Source organism: Spodoptera frugiperda, chromosome 26 (assembly GCF_023101765.2).
Source record: "Spodoptera frugiperda isolate SF20-4 chromosome 26, AGI-APGP_CSIRO_Sfru_2.0, whole genome shotgun sequence".
In the NCBI taxonomy this organism is placed as follows: Eukaryota; Metazoa; Arthropoda; class Insecta; order Lepidoptera; family Noctuidae; genus Spodoptera; species Spodoptera frugiperda.
The window spans coordinates 1,628,404-1,646,389 of record NC_064237.1 but is presented as its reverse complement, the minus strand read 5'-3'; the positions used below and the strand labels follow the sequence as shown (position 1 = coordinate 1,646,389).

At 36.1% G+C, this 17,986-nt stretch overlaps 1 protein-coding gene across 1 annotated transcript; it reads right to left on the bottom strand.

Annotated features, from left to right (window-relative positions):
* Positions 1 to 9,718: 9,718 nt before the first annotated feature.
* LOC118264660 (lipase member H-like) lies at positions 9,719 to 13,910 on the bottom strand. The gene is made up of 2 exons (XM_035577247.2): positions 13,745 to 13,910; positions 9,719 to 10,933 (listed from the first exon to the last, which is right to left on the bottom strand). The coding sequence occupies exons 1-2, from the start codon at positions 13,839 to 13,841 to the stop codon at positions 10,026 to 10,028; spliced, it is 1,005 nt and encodes a 334-aa protein (XP_035433140.2). The 5' UTR covers positions 13,842 to 13,910; the 3' UTR covers positions 9,719 to 10,025.
* Positions 13,911 to 17,986: the final 4,076 nt, after the last annotated feature.

Here is a 17,986-nt window from a genome sequence, read left to right as displayed (position 1 = left end):
TCATAATGTAATGTCGTAAGTGATTGAGAAATGCTCGAACGTAAATGAGTACGCTCAATCGATTTAGAAGACGCTCAATGGTTTTCGAGGGCTCAAGGGCGAATACGCTCAAGGGCGTTCAACCCTTTTCGAGCAACGCTTGAAAAGGTTTGAGTGACGCTCGTGAGTAATCGAGGATGATGATTGCCATTTACTTTGAAAGTTTGCCAATTTCCTTTCATAACCTACAGGTTACAAGTATTACAATACTTATTAAGACCATATAACAAATCCTTACTTCATAGCCTAAAAAACAGCTGTTAAAATATTAATTAAAAATTAAATCTGCCGTACTTAAATAATCTCCGTAACAAGATAATCAGGCTTTGAGCACGGGCCCCTGAAAATCAACAACCTGTGAGTGTATTCGGTCAGTGGACCGTGGTGTAATACTCTCGTCGCTCATGTACGCCGGGTATAAAGGATAATAACACAGGAGCCCTCCACTATACAGGGGATGTAGAAATATCATGTTTTTTTTATTGAATTTTGTAGATTTATTTTATGTTACTCGTATATACTCTCCATTCGAAGCTACACTTTAGAACGAGCGCCTAGCTTCACTGACAGACAGACTGATGGACAATTCAATTTGACGTTTCAAAAGTGCCTTATTTAGGATTAATTGAAATAAATGCTTTGACTTTGACTTTGAATAAGCCGATAAACGAGCACACGGATCATCTGATGGTAAGCAATCGGTGCAAGTCATGGATTCCCGAAACTCCAGAAGCGTTAAAAGTGCGTTGCCGGCGTTTTCGGAGTTAGGATTTTTGTGGATTCGGGCTGATGCCTGATCCAGAGCTGCGGACTACCTAGCGGGTTTACCGGGGCTCTGGTTCGAAAAGCAGGAGTAGGAACGGGGTGGTTTTTAGTCAGTAAGAGTCTGACACTCCCTCTCGCCTCGCCCAAGGCGAGAAAAGTAATTGGATGATTTTACCCGTCAAAAAAAAAAAACTTTTTACGCCGGTTTTCTGTGAGGCCGTGGTATCACTTCATTTGAGCCGGCCCACACGTGCCGAAGCATAGCTCTCTCACACTTAAAGTGTATATGTTGTTTGGTTGGATGTCGACGTAATGTGTCGGTTTGATTCTCCTTAACTGATGGAATAATACTTTGAAGTTATGAGCAAAATCAGTATTGCATGTCAGGTAATCTGCGTTGAGTTTGATGGTTCGCACCTACAACTCCTTTAGTACTGCAGGTGTCCAATGATCTACGTTGATCCCCTAACATCAGGAGTACCAAAAAAGTCATCAGTCCCAAAAAAATATTAAAAGATGAACGTATCATAATTTATTTAACAAAAAAAAAGCTAAATCAATTGAAGAATTGTCCAAAACGAACCTTTTGTTTATATTAATAAAGATTAAAATAAAAAAAATACGGGCAGGCGATAAATTGAGCGCATCGGCCCAGCTGAACAGTGTACGCGCCCGACTGACATACATGGGTGGCATACATACGCATTATTCATGCTATTTTATCATTTAATGACAGGAAAATAAAGTAAATTATCCTTTGAAATGTCAACGAACTATATTTATACCTTTCTTTTATTTTATATTTATAGTTATCAATGAAGGAAAAAAATGTACATATTTGTGGTCAATTGTTATAAAAGTCATAACTAATAAATTTAGTATTAACAATTATTACGAATAAAATTATAATTACACTAAAACCACAAACTGCCGTAGGTACCCAGAGTCATTTAATGATTACTTAAACTATTCCCTAGTAACGAGTTTCTACAAAAAAAGTACTAAGTAAGAGTATACAGAAGACTTGATACCAAATTCTAAACAAAGTTAAATCATTTATTCCAAATTAAACCATAAATATTTTGAAAATGTCAACAAATTAAAAAGGGAACTGCCTTCAATTTTCTTTATCGCCTCCATTTTTTTAAGTCAGGTAATATCCCTAAAACCACTAAACTATGCTAAAAACACATCAAAATCTGTTCAACCAAACGCGAGATAATCGTGCAAACCCATATAGTAACCTAACCAAATAAGGCCTATGCCCCAATAAAGCCTATTTTGAAAATTTCTCTCTTCCCGATGTCAAATGGTCGCCAAAGTTTGTAGAAGTGTGCATGCACATTACTTAACTAATTTGAGCACAGCAAGCAACCCGTGCCGCGATTATGTTGGAACCTACAGACGAAAACAATCACGACGTGGAGCGCACTGTAGTTTTTATAAAATTCGAGTAGCGTAAACTGTTAGTATTTTTATATTTATCAGTATACGACGTGCCGTGTTTTGTCTGTATGACAATTATACATTTAGCCATCTCCTCACATTAGTGAAATAGCTATAATATCGGTGTATTTCATATAATCGTTGTTTTGTTTACCTATGTGCCATGCCCTAATAAAGCCTACAAAAAAAACGTGTCTGTAGGCCTTATTACGGCATAGTTGTTTTTCAGTAATTTCATAGAAAAAATAAATAAAATAATTAAAATGGTAGAAAGGGGTAAACGGGTGAATAGATACAGAAAAGGGGTGAATGGATATCGGGAAATTCTTCATAGTATCTATTCATCCTTCGAATTTTATGCACCCTGTTTTACCCGGTAGGCTGCTGCAGCCAGATATAACTTCCAAAGAAGTACGCATCATCTAAAGAGTGGTTTCCACTACACGAAAGCTAGGTCGGTCGCTAAATTGGCTACAGAACAAGAAGTTATTCTCATTCGTTTGACTGATGCTGGGGTACCAATGACTTCAAAGATGTTACTTGGGTATTACATGATGAGAAACTCGTTTAGCCTGATGTATAATGACCAAAATTAATTAATAAGATCTCATTACATTTATTATAAGCATTGACAAAGTTTTGTTATAATTAAGAAGTTGAATATTTACTAGTTTTTATTGAGGCCTTATTAAGACATAGGGTTCCCAATAAGGCCAAAGTGACACTTTAGTTATTTGTGTTTACAAAATTGTAATTTTTGTTTCTAAAGCCATTTTGATTCCATTATTACAAAGTTTAATAAATAAATATAAGATTTTGAAATTATCAGCCCATTGTCATTTTAAACCTACGAGCTAGGCGGTAATAAAAATAAGGTAGGCCTTATTTGGTTAGCTTACCTTACATTACATACAAGTCAAACTGAGAACCTCCTCTTTTTTAAAGACGCCTAAAAATACAAACAATAAACACTCAAAAGAAAAATAAAGAAAATTTAAATAAGTACAAACCCTTAAATAAACTAAATCAATAAAGTCTTGTTTGAAGTTGAGAAATGAAAATAATCAAATTTTCCGACTTTTTTCTTTGTAAACTGTAAACCTAGGTTTAGGTACAAATGGGAAACTTTATTAAAATTCTACGAAATACACAAACGTTGTAAAAGAATTACTGAAGTCATTGTCAAGTTGTTTTATAAGAGACGAAAATAATAAAGTTTTGTGTTTACAGATCTCTTTGTATTCTTGTCTTTATTTCGATAAAAGTTATAACAAACTGTCTTGTTACTTACTTATTGTTGTATTGGTATATAAATATATGTCTCGTCACGTCTTATGAAGGGAATATCCCTTCAGGCAGAGGTGCACATTACGGCGCGTAATACTACTTTACAATATACACCCACTTCTTACCATTTGCGTCATAGGTCCCATGTAATAGTGGGTGAGCTTATTGCCATATACTGGGCACAATTAAAGACTCCGTTCTACTACTGAGAATTAAAAAAAAACCGAGAAAAGTCCAGTAATGCTTTGCCCGGCCAGGCAATTAAACCCGAGACCCCTTGTCCGACAGTCGCACTTGCGACCATACGACCAACGAGGTAGTCTAAGAGTAATATACCTAAGATATACAAGAGTCCTTAAAGGTACGCGTCCACAGGCCCGCATCGTACGCAACGGATTTTAGTTTGTCTTTTATAGAAACTCATACAACTGCGTCCACTGATCCGCATCATCAGCAATGCCTACATGCGATGCGTACTGATGACGTCATACGGAATGCGTGCGATGCGTACGATGCGGGCCTGTGGACGCTTACCTTAACAAACATTATTCTCCAAATATCTATTATAAAACTTTCATAATTCACTACATAATTATCTAGAAAACAAGGGAAAGAACGAAACATATCATTTGACACAAGCTCATTACCAAAAACCCATCATTAGCGAGCAGACTCATTATGTAAGGCTTGTATACGGACCTAGATATAGAAATGCATTCGTGTAAGGCTGCGACCATAGGAAATTCTGTAATGTTTTAGAATAGGTACGTCTCTATAAGGACCAAATTCGTGAAACTGAATCACATTTAGTATTTAACTACGTTATGCCATTTTTCTTTAGAACAAGAGGGGTATTTGAATATTATTATGATAGAACATGAAATACTTGTATTCCAAATTATTCAATGAACATTTGTTAATTATTGTGATTATCACACATTCTTTCTTTCTAAGCAACTTCATTGTCAACGCAACAACCTTCCAAGTTATACTCATCTATTCAACCGTGTTCCAAAATTTTGAACTGTGCGGGTTTACCGGAGCTCCGGCTAGAAAATCAGGAGTAGGAAAGGCGTTTTTTTTCAGTAAGAGTCTGACACTCCTCTCGCCTCGCCCAAGGCGGATATTCAATTCACTGGATAATTTTTCACCCATAAAATTAGTTATAGGCCTTACATCTTTCTGGTATCATTTTACCAAAAACTATTATTTTTTCTTCCCATCGTACATTCCAATCTTTAATTGTGAAAACACAAAGTCAAAAGCAACGTATTTCAATGTTGGTCCTTCTATCCGCAAGGAACACGAATGTAAACGCGGTCCTAGGTGCAACCTCGCCCGTTAAGGAAGACAGCACATAAATTGCAGTGCACATGCATTACTGCTAATGTGTTCTAGAAAATAATTGAGTGCTGCATCGACTTCGCTGCTGTTGCTCGGAAATTCCAGTTAAATAATTGAGGAACGTATTGTTATTGGTTTTAGCTTAACTATTGGGTATTTTATAGAATAGGTAGTATAAGCTCATAAGAATTTGTTGTAAATTGATTTAGAAGATGTAAGAATGGAAATCGTTGACTTTATATTTAATCTTCCTACATAAATACAATCATTTAAATATTTGTATCATTCGGTACTCACTGATCTTAGTTCATTTATTTATTTAATCTTTAATGTACACAATACAATTAAATAGTGGTACATAAGGCAAACTTAATGCCGTGTGGCATTATTTACCAGTCAAACTCAGGATTCAAAGAGAAAATCTAGTTCATCTTATCCAACCATTGCTAAAACACTAATTTATTTAAAATTAAAAACATCTTTTCTTCTCATTAAACACGAAATCAGTAGAGAAAGCGTTCAACATTGCAGCATTGTAGTACGAAAGCAAAAAATTACAACAAAAATACAGTGAACTAAAAAAATCGTGGCTAAATCGAAACTTTCGTAGCAGTTTAAAATGGGAAATAGTATTTTTACGAAGTTTCGACACTGGTAACCGAGCACTGGAATTGTATCAACTCGTACAAGCTCACTCTTGTGGTTTGTGGTTACACTGTGACCCCTACTAATGTTTATTGTCGAAAATAGTTACGATTTCAATTGGACGATATATTTTTGGGGCGAAAAATTGTACTGGATAGGTACTGGTAATTGTTTTATTGATATTGTGATTATGAATTCGGTAAATGTATGTTAAGTCATCAGAGGTTTGGCTCTTTCGATAGTTTTTTTTTTATCATTTTGATTAATAGAGTGTTTTATCCCCGAAGTACACCCTTACAAGAGGTGCACATACGGAACATAATGCCGCTATACAATTTATACTCACTTTTCACCACATGTGTTATATAAGTATGCATGTACCTAATAGGGGGTGAGCGTATTGCCATATACTGGGCACAATTCCAAAAACTGTGCTACCACTGAAAAAAAAATTGAAAAACTGAAAAAAGCCCAGTAATACAAACGGTGTAATTATTTTCACTAAACACCCGGAGCCAGTGGATGCAGGTGGCGGCTTGTCGTTCTACGTGGAGGACCAAGGGGAGGCCTTTGTTCAGCAGTGGACGTCTCTCGGCTGATGATGATGATGATGATGATGACCCGGAGTACTTATGCTACTTCTATTTGTATATTTATTTATTTATATTTAACAGTTTCCAATCATTTTAATTAATATATTACTTTACAACAGGCTTATTCAGATTATAAAATCTTAATAATACTTTGACCTTTCCATGGTATTTATAAAATGAAAGACGTATTTGGCACAAAAGCAGGCACTTGACGGTTTTTCCTCTAACTGTACTTGAGGTTTATTTATAGACATTAATTATCCCGTCACATCTTATTTCAATCCATACACCAAAGAACAAATATATCTGATCCATTTAAAAAAACAAGTTGATAATAACGATGACGAACTTGAACTTGGTACCTATTGGTAATAATTATTACTTCAATTGGTCCTAATGCTAATCAAGAGATACAATTATCCAATGAGAACCACAACGCAAACACGACATCTAATTGTCTGAAGTTAACAAAGATAGATTCACAAGGTGAAACATGTACCTATGTACTATGTCATAATTGTATTGTCAGTTTCACAGGTAAACCGGGCTCATTTTAGATAAGACTACTGAAAAGATTAGATCAATGAAAATTGTTTTCTAAAGGCCCAATTACCCCCTTTCCCAATCCCCGATTTCCCAACAACCCTTAAATTCCTAACCAAAAAGCTGGCAACGCACTTGTAAGACCTCTGGTATTTCGGGTGTCCATGAGCGGCGGCAATTACCATCAGGTGATCTATGTGAATGTGCCGGTTTATACCATAAAAAAATTAGGTACCTTGTGCTAAACAGTCACGTTTTCAACAACTCGATGGTGGTCATTATCTCTCATCTAAATTGTCCCTACTAATCAAAGGAAGCGATTATCCAATGAGAGACCGTAGTAATAATTTTAGTTGCAGGTCAAGTGAGCTCGCAACTCACGTAATTGAACGTCTAAAATGTTTATTTTTAACGTTTTCCAGTGAATTTCAACTGGAAAATGAATCATACGTGCTTTTTTATTATTTCCCCAGCATAAAACGTTTAAATTTGAATAGGAATTCTTTTGTGCAAATAACGCCTGGTACTTTTTTGGTGTTGAATTACTTTGTTACAATTTGTAGCGGATGAAAATGGTTAGGCGCTATTTCGTGTTTTAAGTACTGGTTGATTACATTATACCCTATGTTTTGACATGTAATTTAGTAAAAGCTAAGAACACATGCACATTATACTATTATTCCTAATAACTTATGAACTTACTTTTTATTGCATCAAAGTAACTTTTTTCTATTTTATGTAATGTATATGTATTTTTCTGTTAGTAAATCAAGCCAGACTAAACTCATTTTAAATTCAACGAAACTACGTTCATGGTCCTTTTCAGGATCAAAGGACCAATTTCGCGAGCAATAGCCGAGGTCTATACCTCAGGCCTTTTGCCACATAACTCTTCAGGGACAATCCAATTTCTTCGCAAATGTCTCCAAAAAAACAAATAAAGGGATCTTGGATATTTTTCACGGGAAACATTATGCGTCACATAGAAATATATCTCGCTCACACCATAAGGACCACATGAGTTATGGTGGCCATCATTTCATCTTATTCCAAATGTCTTTATGGATGTGTATAAATGAAAGTTATATGTCAAACTTCAAGAAAGATGGAGCTAAGTTCCTATTTTCAAAAGGTCTTTGATATTTTGTCAGTTGCTTAATAAAAAACGAACGGTTTGAGTTCATTATTGATGTAAAGGAAATTGTTCCCAAGCAGATATATGGGATTTTTCCCTTGACATTTCTATGAACGTAATACATAACTCCTTTTTTACTTTCAGCTAGCTTTTTTAGTTGTAGTCGAGATGGTAGCAACAAAGATATTTTGCTATATCGGGCATACCCATCTCACTGAACTAACCACTTTAACTCCAGCCATCTCCAGCAAAACGCCGAAATAATGAAATTCAGCGCATCTCAAGGATATTGATAACTGTCTTCTATTAGACAACGAAATCAATCAGGCACCTATTAGTAGAGAAAAAAGCATTCCGGCCGAATTGAGAACTAAGTCGGTTAAAAAGAGGACCTCTTTTAACTTCCCTCGTACTCCTATGTGCAGGAGATTGATTGATTTTTTACCGACTTTGAACCAAATGAAGGTTCTCATTTCGACCTGTCTGTACTATATGTATGTGCGCGATTGTCTCGCGTTCGGCTGAACTGATTTTGATGCTGTTTTTAGCATAATATTTTTCATACATAGGAGAACTATTTATGGATATTACCTAACTCAAAAGAAATGGAGGCGGTAAAGCAAATTGAAGGCGGTTCCCTTAAAGATTTCGTTTTTGCCAGTTGTGAAACCCATGGACAAACTGTATTTTACCGACAATTTTGAAAAACCCAATACACGTAACAAAACAACTTATTAATAATGGACTTCCCCTTAACAAGACATATGTAATTTGTCAAGGTTTTCCTTTCTTGTAGTCTCGTTACATTCACAGTAACTGACCACGTCTTTGTTTTTAAGGAAAACTGTTATACAAGCAATATATTGCGGTTCTTCCTCAAATGAGAAGTCACAGGTGTAGAAGTCCTATAGTAACTGTTTTGGGTGGTTTGAGTTATTGTTATGGGGACTTCCCAAATACAGGGTACAATTCCAAACTCTATCCAACTATTCAGAATCTCAAAATCAATTAATTTAGTAAATTTTACCTAAATATAATCAATACAATATAGCCTAGAGTGGCCACTGCTGACGAAAGGCATTTATCTTTTCACACGGAGAAGGTTTGAGCATTAATCACTAGGCTTAATTAGTTAATGCGTGCTGGAGACAATTTTATTTATTTATTTTATATTAGGGCAACCAACAGCTAATACAAAGTTTACATAACAACAACTACATAATACCAATTACAGGTTCCCACTTTACCTAGATTTTCATGCAAAATTCTAGTTTTCAGACAATACGTATTGCAACTTACGTGTGTAAGTACTTATGCAACGATGCATCAGATAGTTATGCATCGCATTTGATGTATCATTTTAAAACAATAGAATAACTGACATATGAAATGTAACAATCGGCATGACTGCCGCATTTGTAGGTAGGCCTACCTCCTATAAAATTCTATCGAATGCACCTACCATAAATAGAGACCACCATTATATCTCAAGTCAATTGTCCCAAGTTTAATCAATGTTATCCTTGATCAACACATAAATACACTAGCCAATACTATTTACTATCGAAATTCTCAGTTAGTAAAAATATTTTTTTTTTTGTAAAAAGTATATCAACCTTATATTCTCTCCTAATATAATTATCCTTAGGACTTGTTTCACAATGTCTAGATAGCCGCTATGTATCAGATAACTTTGAATTAAGAACGTAATTTGTATGCACTATCTGTCACATAAGTTTATCAGGCACTTATATGAAGGTGGTGAAACAGGCGCTCAATATCCTTATGTTACATATTATATGTAAACATATAAATTTTATCTGTAAAACGGTTGATTTCAAGTATAGGTATACTTGACTACTTCTCTTTTAAAAAAACGAGTATTACACACAATACAATCACAAATAATGACACACATAGGTACGTATAAAGTCAAATAAGCTTAATTGACTTTGTGGTTTATTGTAAACAAAATGTTTATTTTCCTTATATTTTACACAGCGAATACTTAACTAACAATTATTACAAGCTCGTTCATGTTTCGTACTAACTAACAATTTTAGCTAAATCGAGAATATCGTACACAGTGAAGGAAACAGATATCAGAGCCGTGACAAAACAATTATGCATAGTTTCTATACAAAACAGTGAACATCACTATAACACAAAGCATTTGATCCGATCAAATGATTCTGTATACAGACGAGTCTATCAAATCACCGACACTATTATTCAATCCCATACATTTCTGTGGAAACATAGAACACGCCTGTAGCGTTTCCAGGGTTGTTGTATCCTGCTATCGTCACCTGATTGGCTGCACATTTACCTTCGGAGTAATGGTCATAAGTGTCACAAGCCCAAGCCAGGAAACCATTCTGTAGGTGCACCGACATAGCGTAGTACCTCACGCAAGCCTTGTGACTGCACTTCGCAGCATCACTCTCCCCTTTAGCTGGTATGAAACCTTCATGGCATGACGGCTGCTTATGTCCCTTCTTGTTGAAGAAGAAGTCAATATCAGCCAGTACAGCAGTCGTGCCCAAGTCTCCAGCGTTACAATGGTACACTTCCACGTACTGCCCAACTCCTGATCTGATCTGGTGTTCTATTAAGCTGTTTGAGAAGCAAGGTCCTGCTGGATCTAAGCCAGTCACTCGCCAGACTTTTTCTTTGGTCAATTCGGTGTACTTTGTTCCTGTGTAGCCAAGCATTTGACTGCCCAAACTGTGGCCTAAACAGTGAATTTTGTCTGAAGGGAATCCCTTAGCGCGAAGACCAGCAAGGAAGGTTCCAAGCGCTGTTCCGATGTAGTAGGCGGATCTGACGGAGCGTTCATAGCTGGCGATTTTTCCTCCCTTACTTGATGTGTAAGCGGAGTGGTCTACTATGATCAGGTATATATTTGGTACGGTGCTGAATGCTTGTCGGATGAGGTCTTCTGTATTTTTGCTGATGTGAGACTTGTACCCTGGTACGAAGAAGACCAGTCTTCTGGTGACGTCTAAATTGTAGCTGGAGGTGAGACCGTCCACGGCACTGTCGATTGGGAAGGAGAGATTGAAGTTGTTTTGGAAGTCGTAGAAGAATATTTGCGTCTCGCTCACACCAAAGCCCAGGTTCTTGTCGTGGTCACCTGGAAGAACAAGATTTTATTTAGATAACCATTTTCCTCTTTAGATCAGTTGAAACTGATGTGTCTGCCTATTAAGTAGGCTGGTTTAGCATAATTAGTTACTTTACTACTAGTAGTAATTGATGAGGAAACTTTTGTTTTTTATTGGTAGCCATTCATAGTCAAGGTCTTAAATTCTACCAATATGTAAATAAGAAGAAGGAAGGAAAATAGTAACTTAATCTTATTGTTAATCACAGTTATTCCCCTATATTTTTTTCTTTCGGGGCTTTCCTAATTATTATTATCAAATCTTTACATAAACTGTACGTTTTTTTTTTTTTTTTTTTGGGGGAAAATCATCCAATGACTTCTCCCGCCCTGGGCGAGGCGAGAGGGAGTGTCAGACTCTTACTGACTAAAAACCACCCCGTTCCTTCTCCTGCTTTTCGAGCCGGAGCCCCGGTAAACCCGCTAGGTAGTCCGCAGCTCCGGATCAGGCATCAGCCCTACTGGGCCCCATCTGTGGTGGTCTGATGGCTCTTTGAGGCGCGCGCGGAATGCGACGCGCCGCACGCACGGGTCTGGTTCTGTTCGGGCGATGAGCTACCCTTGCTCGCCGTCCGCAGGCCCGTACTTACGGTGGCCGGAGATCGTCCCGCGATCCCCGACGCCCAGAGTGTCTCTCGCGACGGCTGGGGCGTGAGGAGGTTTGTTCCCTCACGCGCCCCGCCTCCTCCTTAGCTAGCATGACTGCTTCGCAAAAGGAGGAGACGGCATCCCAATCCCTCTCGCTCCGCACCATGGCCTGAACCAGTGCCGGGCGCGAGAGGTCGCCGTCGCCGACCACATCCCTGAGGACATAAACTGTACCTGTGATCTGATTTTTTAAGTGTGAAATAAATTCTTATTCTTTCTATTTCTTTTTTAATGCCTATAAAGTTAGTTTGTACTTTGTACTAGTAAGAAAACTTTAAACTTTGTTATAATTTTGGAGTCAAAAAGAAAAAGGAAGAAAAACCAAAGAGTCTGCTCGTTTACCGCCTAGTTTTTTATATCATAAATAAGAGGTTTTAAAAAATATATTAACTACATATGATACCAATTTATTATAAAGTATTACGATACTCAGTGGACGTCTACTGGCTGATATGAAGATGATGATGGTTCTGTATAATTATAGATTATTATGAAAACCTTCTACCGTAGATATCTACTTAAAACCATCAACTATTTCCACTAGACACATGGTTAAGTAATTACTCTAATGTATACAAGAAAGGTCGACAATGAGGATACAGCGACCTATGATTTTCTTTAATTACGAAATTATATATATGTATAAATAATATACAAAATTATGTTTGAACATGTATATGCCATCATTAGAGCTACGATTTTAGGATTCCTTTAGACCTCATGCTACGTATGTACTTAAAGGTACTGGATTCTCAATCGTATATTATTTTCAATAGAGTTAAAAATTCATGCAAGGCATAATATTTTACAGTATATTATGAATTATACATATAGGAAACATTTCATTATTTATAAAATCGAAGAACATTTGTTCTTAAATAGTCCTTTACCTTTGCTAGCCTTACCTATACTGTGCATAGAAAGGAATTTGATTAGTTATTTCGCTTTCACTCCTATACGGCTAAACCGATGTGGGTATTAAATACTTACTAGAAACTAGTGATTATTGGTTATAATATTTCATGCTAAAAACTTAGACACTGAAGAAGGAGACCAAGCTCCGGTATCACCAAACTCTTCTGAATTTAAAGAAGCCCTAAAGTAAGATAAGTAACACTTAAAATCATTTTTATTTTCACCAATCTTAGGTAGATTGGTGAAAATACCTAAGTTTAACCAAACAGTGCTAAGGTAAACATAACAAGTAAGGAGTTAGTTTAGGTACTACGATAGTCTAACCGCCGTTCTCAGAGTCATTTAATGATTACTTAACTTAGTCCAAAGCAATTGTGTTTGATACAAAATCCATACTAAGGAATTGTTTAAGAAGTCATTAAATGACTCTGCATACGGCGGTTAATGACTTTTAGTTAAATGACAGTTTAGGCGTGATTGGTGAAAACGGCCTCAGGAGAAGTTATTAGATATTTTTCCCAACTTGGTCTGACTTTATACTTCGTATAGTCATAAATTAATTATTTTTCTAAGTATCACACTTAATGAGAACTGACGAGAGATGAAATTACGAGTAATTCAAAGAAATGGACAATTTGTATCACTTTGATCGTCTGAGTATTTTTGTTTATAAAACAAGGTTAAAGTTAAACACAAAAATATACTTAACAAGATAAATCAGACGACTAAGTACCGTTATCGAGGCCAAACTTATAAACATTACATTAAACGTCACTTTATTAAATTCGCACTTAAGACATTGAACTTAAGGTTCTAATTTGTATTTTGATATCATTCAAATTATTGTGGTATATCTACTAAGCACTATTACTTTAGAAAGAATTAATCCATCGATTACTTTAGTTAAAAAACCGCAATGCCATTTCAATAAGGTTAAATTAACTAATCAATGTCAACTAGAAATCGCGTTCACGGTTAGAACTTCCGTAGGCAACAACATATAATGTACATTACTAAAGGGACTACACAGAAAACTCTATATAAGTACAATTAAACTATTTACTTAAATATCGAATTATCATTAATGTAATAAAAAACAAAGTTCTATCAAAGGTAATCGACCTTAAAATAAATACTCTGTGTATCAGACCACACAACGATCATATATAAACTACATATATACATACATAATATATACATAAAAGTGATGTCACTCACATGTTATCCAATCAGAGTACAATAAGGCTCTAAATGGTCCAGCACACCCACATACTAACACGGCACTTAAAACAAAACAAAATAAATAATTGTTCATTTTAATTGAGCCACGTCCGTGCGCGGCGGTGGTCAGACGACAAATGACACACGTGGGGAAATATATGTACACTTATGCGCGCGCGCCGTTTGTATGGGAAAACAATAACAAATAGATCACGTCAATATGGGACAGTCAAGCGCTAAATATTCTTGGTGACTAACTTTTTCTGATGGTTACACATTCTGTTGCTAAATATTGTAGAGAAAAATATTATTGTGTTATCATTCCAATAGTATGTAGTGGTTTTTTAATGAGCGAGAAATTCATCCAATGACTTCTCCCGACTTAAGCGAGGCGAGAGGGGTGTCAGAGTCTTATTGACTAAAACCCACCCCGTTTCTACTCCTGCTTTTAGAACCGGAGCCCAGGTATCCCGTTAGGCAGTCCGCAGCTCCGAGTCGGCATCCATACAAGGGCTGATGCCAAAGTACATATGTACTTTCTAAGATTATTTAGGCACCACTGACAAACGAATACGGAAACCATCGTGAAGAAAGCTAGACTTATAATTTCTAAGCTTCTCAAGAGCAAGTGTTCTCCGTATGAAAAGATGCCTTTCGCAGTGGCCACTATATAGGTTGTTGATGTGATGATGATGATGAGTTTCCAAAAGTACTTAGAAATAACCCTGCTTCAGATTCCTAATATTTATCTTTAGACTAGCTTCTGCCCGCAATTTCGTCCGCAGAAAATTAAAAAATTTAGTGCTGTACTACCCCTAACATTTAGGGGGATGAAAAATAGATGTTGGCCGATTCTCATAGATACCGGATAAGCACAAAAAAAAATCATCAAGTCAAAATCGTCAAGCCGTTTCGGAGGAGTATGGCAATGAAAACTGTGACACGAGAATTTTATATATTAGATACATTGATAAGAATAAGGAAATAGGTAAGAGATGGGTACTATAGCAAATTCCAAACATATCGTGTTAAATGCAAACAAAAATAAGAATGTAAAACAATATGAAGTTATTTTTAATTTATATTTTCTTTCTAACACCGTAATTTAAATAAACTTCAAGATTCAATAACCAAAAGAATTTATTTGTTTTTGTTGTATGCATTGTCAATATTTGTACCTACGTACATATCAACTGCATTTCGTATCGGGGGAGTTACTCAAAGAATTGTTTATCTTGTGAATTTTCACGATAATGTTTGATAAAGAATTTAGAGCAGTTATCGTTTATGAGATGAATCAACACTATTATTTAGCTGAGCGTATCTATGAGTAATATTGTTAGTTGTCAAGGTCAGTGTTATCAATATCAACCATTGTTTTAAGATCTAATTCATGACGCGACGTTTGTTTTTCCTGAAAAAAAACTTAGAGATGTTGGACATCTCTGATTCAAAAATATTTGATCCGATTATCTAATCGGGTAAATTATATATCCTTAAATTTGTCAATAATAGCAACGGATTTGGAATAATGTGCTTGTATAAAATAAGAGGTAAATTCACCCCATATTTCATGAGACTAATTTACAACATAACTGGTGAAAAATGGGTGTTACATTGAATGTGATCTTACTAATATTATAAATGTTTGTTACTCAATACCGTCAAAATGGCTAAAGAAGTCGGGATAAAATTTAAAACAGGGGCAGATATGTGGTATATGGTTTGGAATAACACATAGAATTCTATGGATGTTAGTAAATAATGATAAGTAAGTAATTATACTTAACATATCTATCTAAATTCACACATCTATTTATGTACGCGTAGGTGGGGAGGTGGGAGTTACCAATTAATGTTCATCTTGAACTCAATGACTCAATGTCAACCTTTATTACTTAATTTATGTAATTGAAAGTCAATTATAATGAATCTGTAGACATTCTCGTTCGTTTATCGCACAGTATTATAAGTGCCTACGTATCAGCAAACTCATGTTGAAAGACCAAGGAAAAAATCACAGAAAAAATATAAGTAGAGACGATTCCAGGATATTGGCAATTATTAAAGGATGGGATACAATCAAAATGAAAGGGGCGAAAATTGCAGAAAGATTTTTTCTGTATGTTCACCTAGCAATACATAAGTGTTTAGGTACATTTCATTTCGTGAAAATGAGTCATTTTACCAACAGTAAATCGATGATCGAGTACACCTATGAGAAATCGCAAAAAGGTTAATCACACTATCACCCTTAATATTACTAATGTGAAAGTTTGTTTGTTTGGATGTTTGTCTGTCAATCACACTGAAACTACTGAACGCTGAACGCATTTTGATGATATTTGGTATAAAGATAGAGTATGAATTGACTTGGGTGATAAGAATTTTTATCCTACGGGAACGCGAGCGAAGCCGCTGGCAGAAGCTAGTCTATAATAGTTATATTAGCTAAATAATGTTCTTTAGGTAATTAATCAAACTTTGTAGAGCGCAACACAAACCATAACGTCGTGGGATTTCACACCTTCACCCCTAGGTATCACTGGAAATAGATAAAATATGTAACATATCCTACCTATGAAAAATGCTAGCTGTTAAAATAACCCATCTCTAAACACTTTAAGAATTTCAGTAACGCTTACTTACCTAATAGACTAACAAACACAAATTTACTTCAAAATTTCGAAGAATCAAACCAAAGGATTCTCAACAGTGTTTCTTGTAAATTAAATTAGAACAAAGTTAGAAGGAAAGTGAATTGTATTATTCCCATTAAGCGTGATCCTGGAACAAAAAGGCGGAACAAGATCTCAACAAGATCTCTAAAGTGTTAATTACCTCACCTTGGTTGGAGATGGAAGTTTTTAATTGAGTCAAGTCGATCTTCCACTGTTAGGGGGGGAGCAAAATGAGATTGGAGATTGAAGTCGGGTTAGGAATCGCTAGATATCTTGACGTGTCTTCACTTGCTTTGGTAGAGGTTATTTTTATGTTATAGGTAGGTGTCATGTTTTTTTTATGGTTTAAGCCGGTAAACGACCAGACGTATCACCTGATGGTAAGCAATCGGTCCGGAATATCCGTGGTGCTTGGCGACTGGGCTTCTCTCATTTGTGCAGTCTCTTTTGTTCCTTGGGGCTTGAGTTTAATAACATCTTCTGATTTGTTTCGTTGCGGGATCCAAGACAGTCATTTATTTCCCTGAGACGCGTCGGACTTCAGTGTTTCGGTGTTTTCATTGTATCTACTGTAAATCCTAGCTTACAGGAGTTGCAGCGGTATGGGAGGTTGTGGCGGACTTGTCCCTTTAAAAAAAAGGAATTGGTGCCGCCCTTGGACACCCGAAACATTAGAAGCATTACAAGTGCGTTGTCCCCCTGGGCAATTGGGCGTCCTGTAACCTCCCTTACACAACAATATAAACAGGTCATTAAGGACTATTTTATTGTATTAATAGCTTAATCCTCGTTATTTCTACGAAATCATCCTTCGTAGAAATTGTGCTTAGGTACGAACAAAAACAAAACTGCTATTTCGTCAAAGTTACATCTCAGCATTTTCACATTGCTTGACGAGTTTCGATAGAAGAATAGACATTGGGCGGACACTGTGATTGATGGGGAACTAAGAGTGCTGACGACAGAATTACTAGCAGTCTAATAAAAAAAGAATTACTAGGTAGATTGTACTTCCGGATCTGCGGACGACATAAAAGATTACCGGGGCTCCGGTTCAAAGCAGGAGAAGGAACGGGGTGGTTTTTAGTAAGTAAGAGTCTGACACTCCCTCCCGCCTCACCCAAGGCGGAAAAAGTCATTGTAAAAAAGGTAGATTGTACCTACTTAAATAATATACTTTTAAGGAGTTGACAAGCATTAAGCAAGAAATATTTGACTGAACCTAAGCATAAATATCTAATATCTGTTCAAATGGATATCTTCAATTTTGTCAATTGTAACGAAGTACAATATTCAAGGTTAAAATTTATAGTTCCTGTGACAGCGTCCCAATACCCCGATAATCTGTCGTCCCATCCCGTCCTATCCCGTCCTCGGCCGAATTGATAATAGGTAATTTGTCGATTCAACTCGGCTCTCGAAGATAACTTTTAGAACATCTGAATCACTGTTCGCAAGGCTACGGGTAGGATAGTATTGTGAAGTTAGCCTGACTTCTTTATTATAGGTTAATAATTATGATATTTCGTTTTTGTGAAAGAAACTTTTTTTCAACGTC

What these genes read in the sequence shown, in the direction of transcription:
- LOC118264660 (XM_035577247.2), bottom strand. Translation starts at nt 13,841, where the DNA reads ATGAACAATTATTTATTTTGTTTTGTTTTAAGTGCCGTGTTAGTATGT. An exon ending in GTACTCTGATTGGATAACAT is followed by an intron (nt 10,934 to 13,744) that starts GTGAGTGACATC and finishes TTGTTCTTCCAG; the next exon opens with GTGACCACGACAAGAACCTG.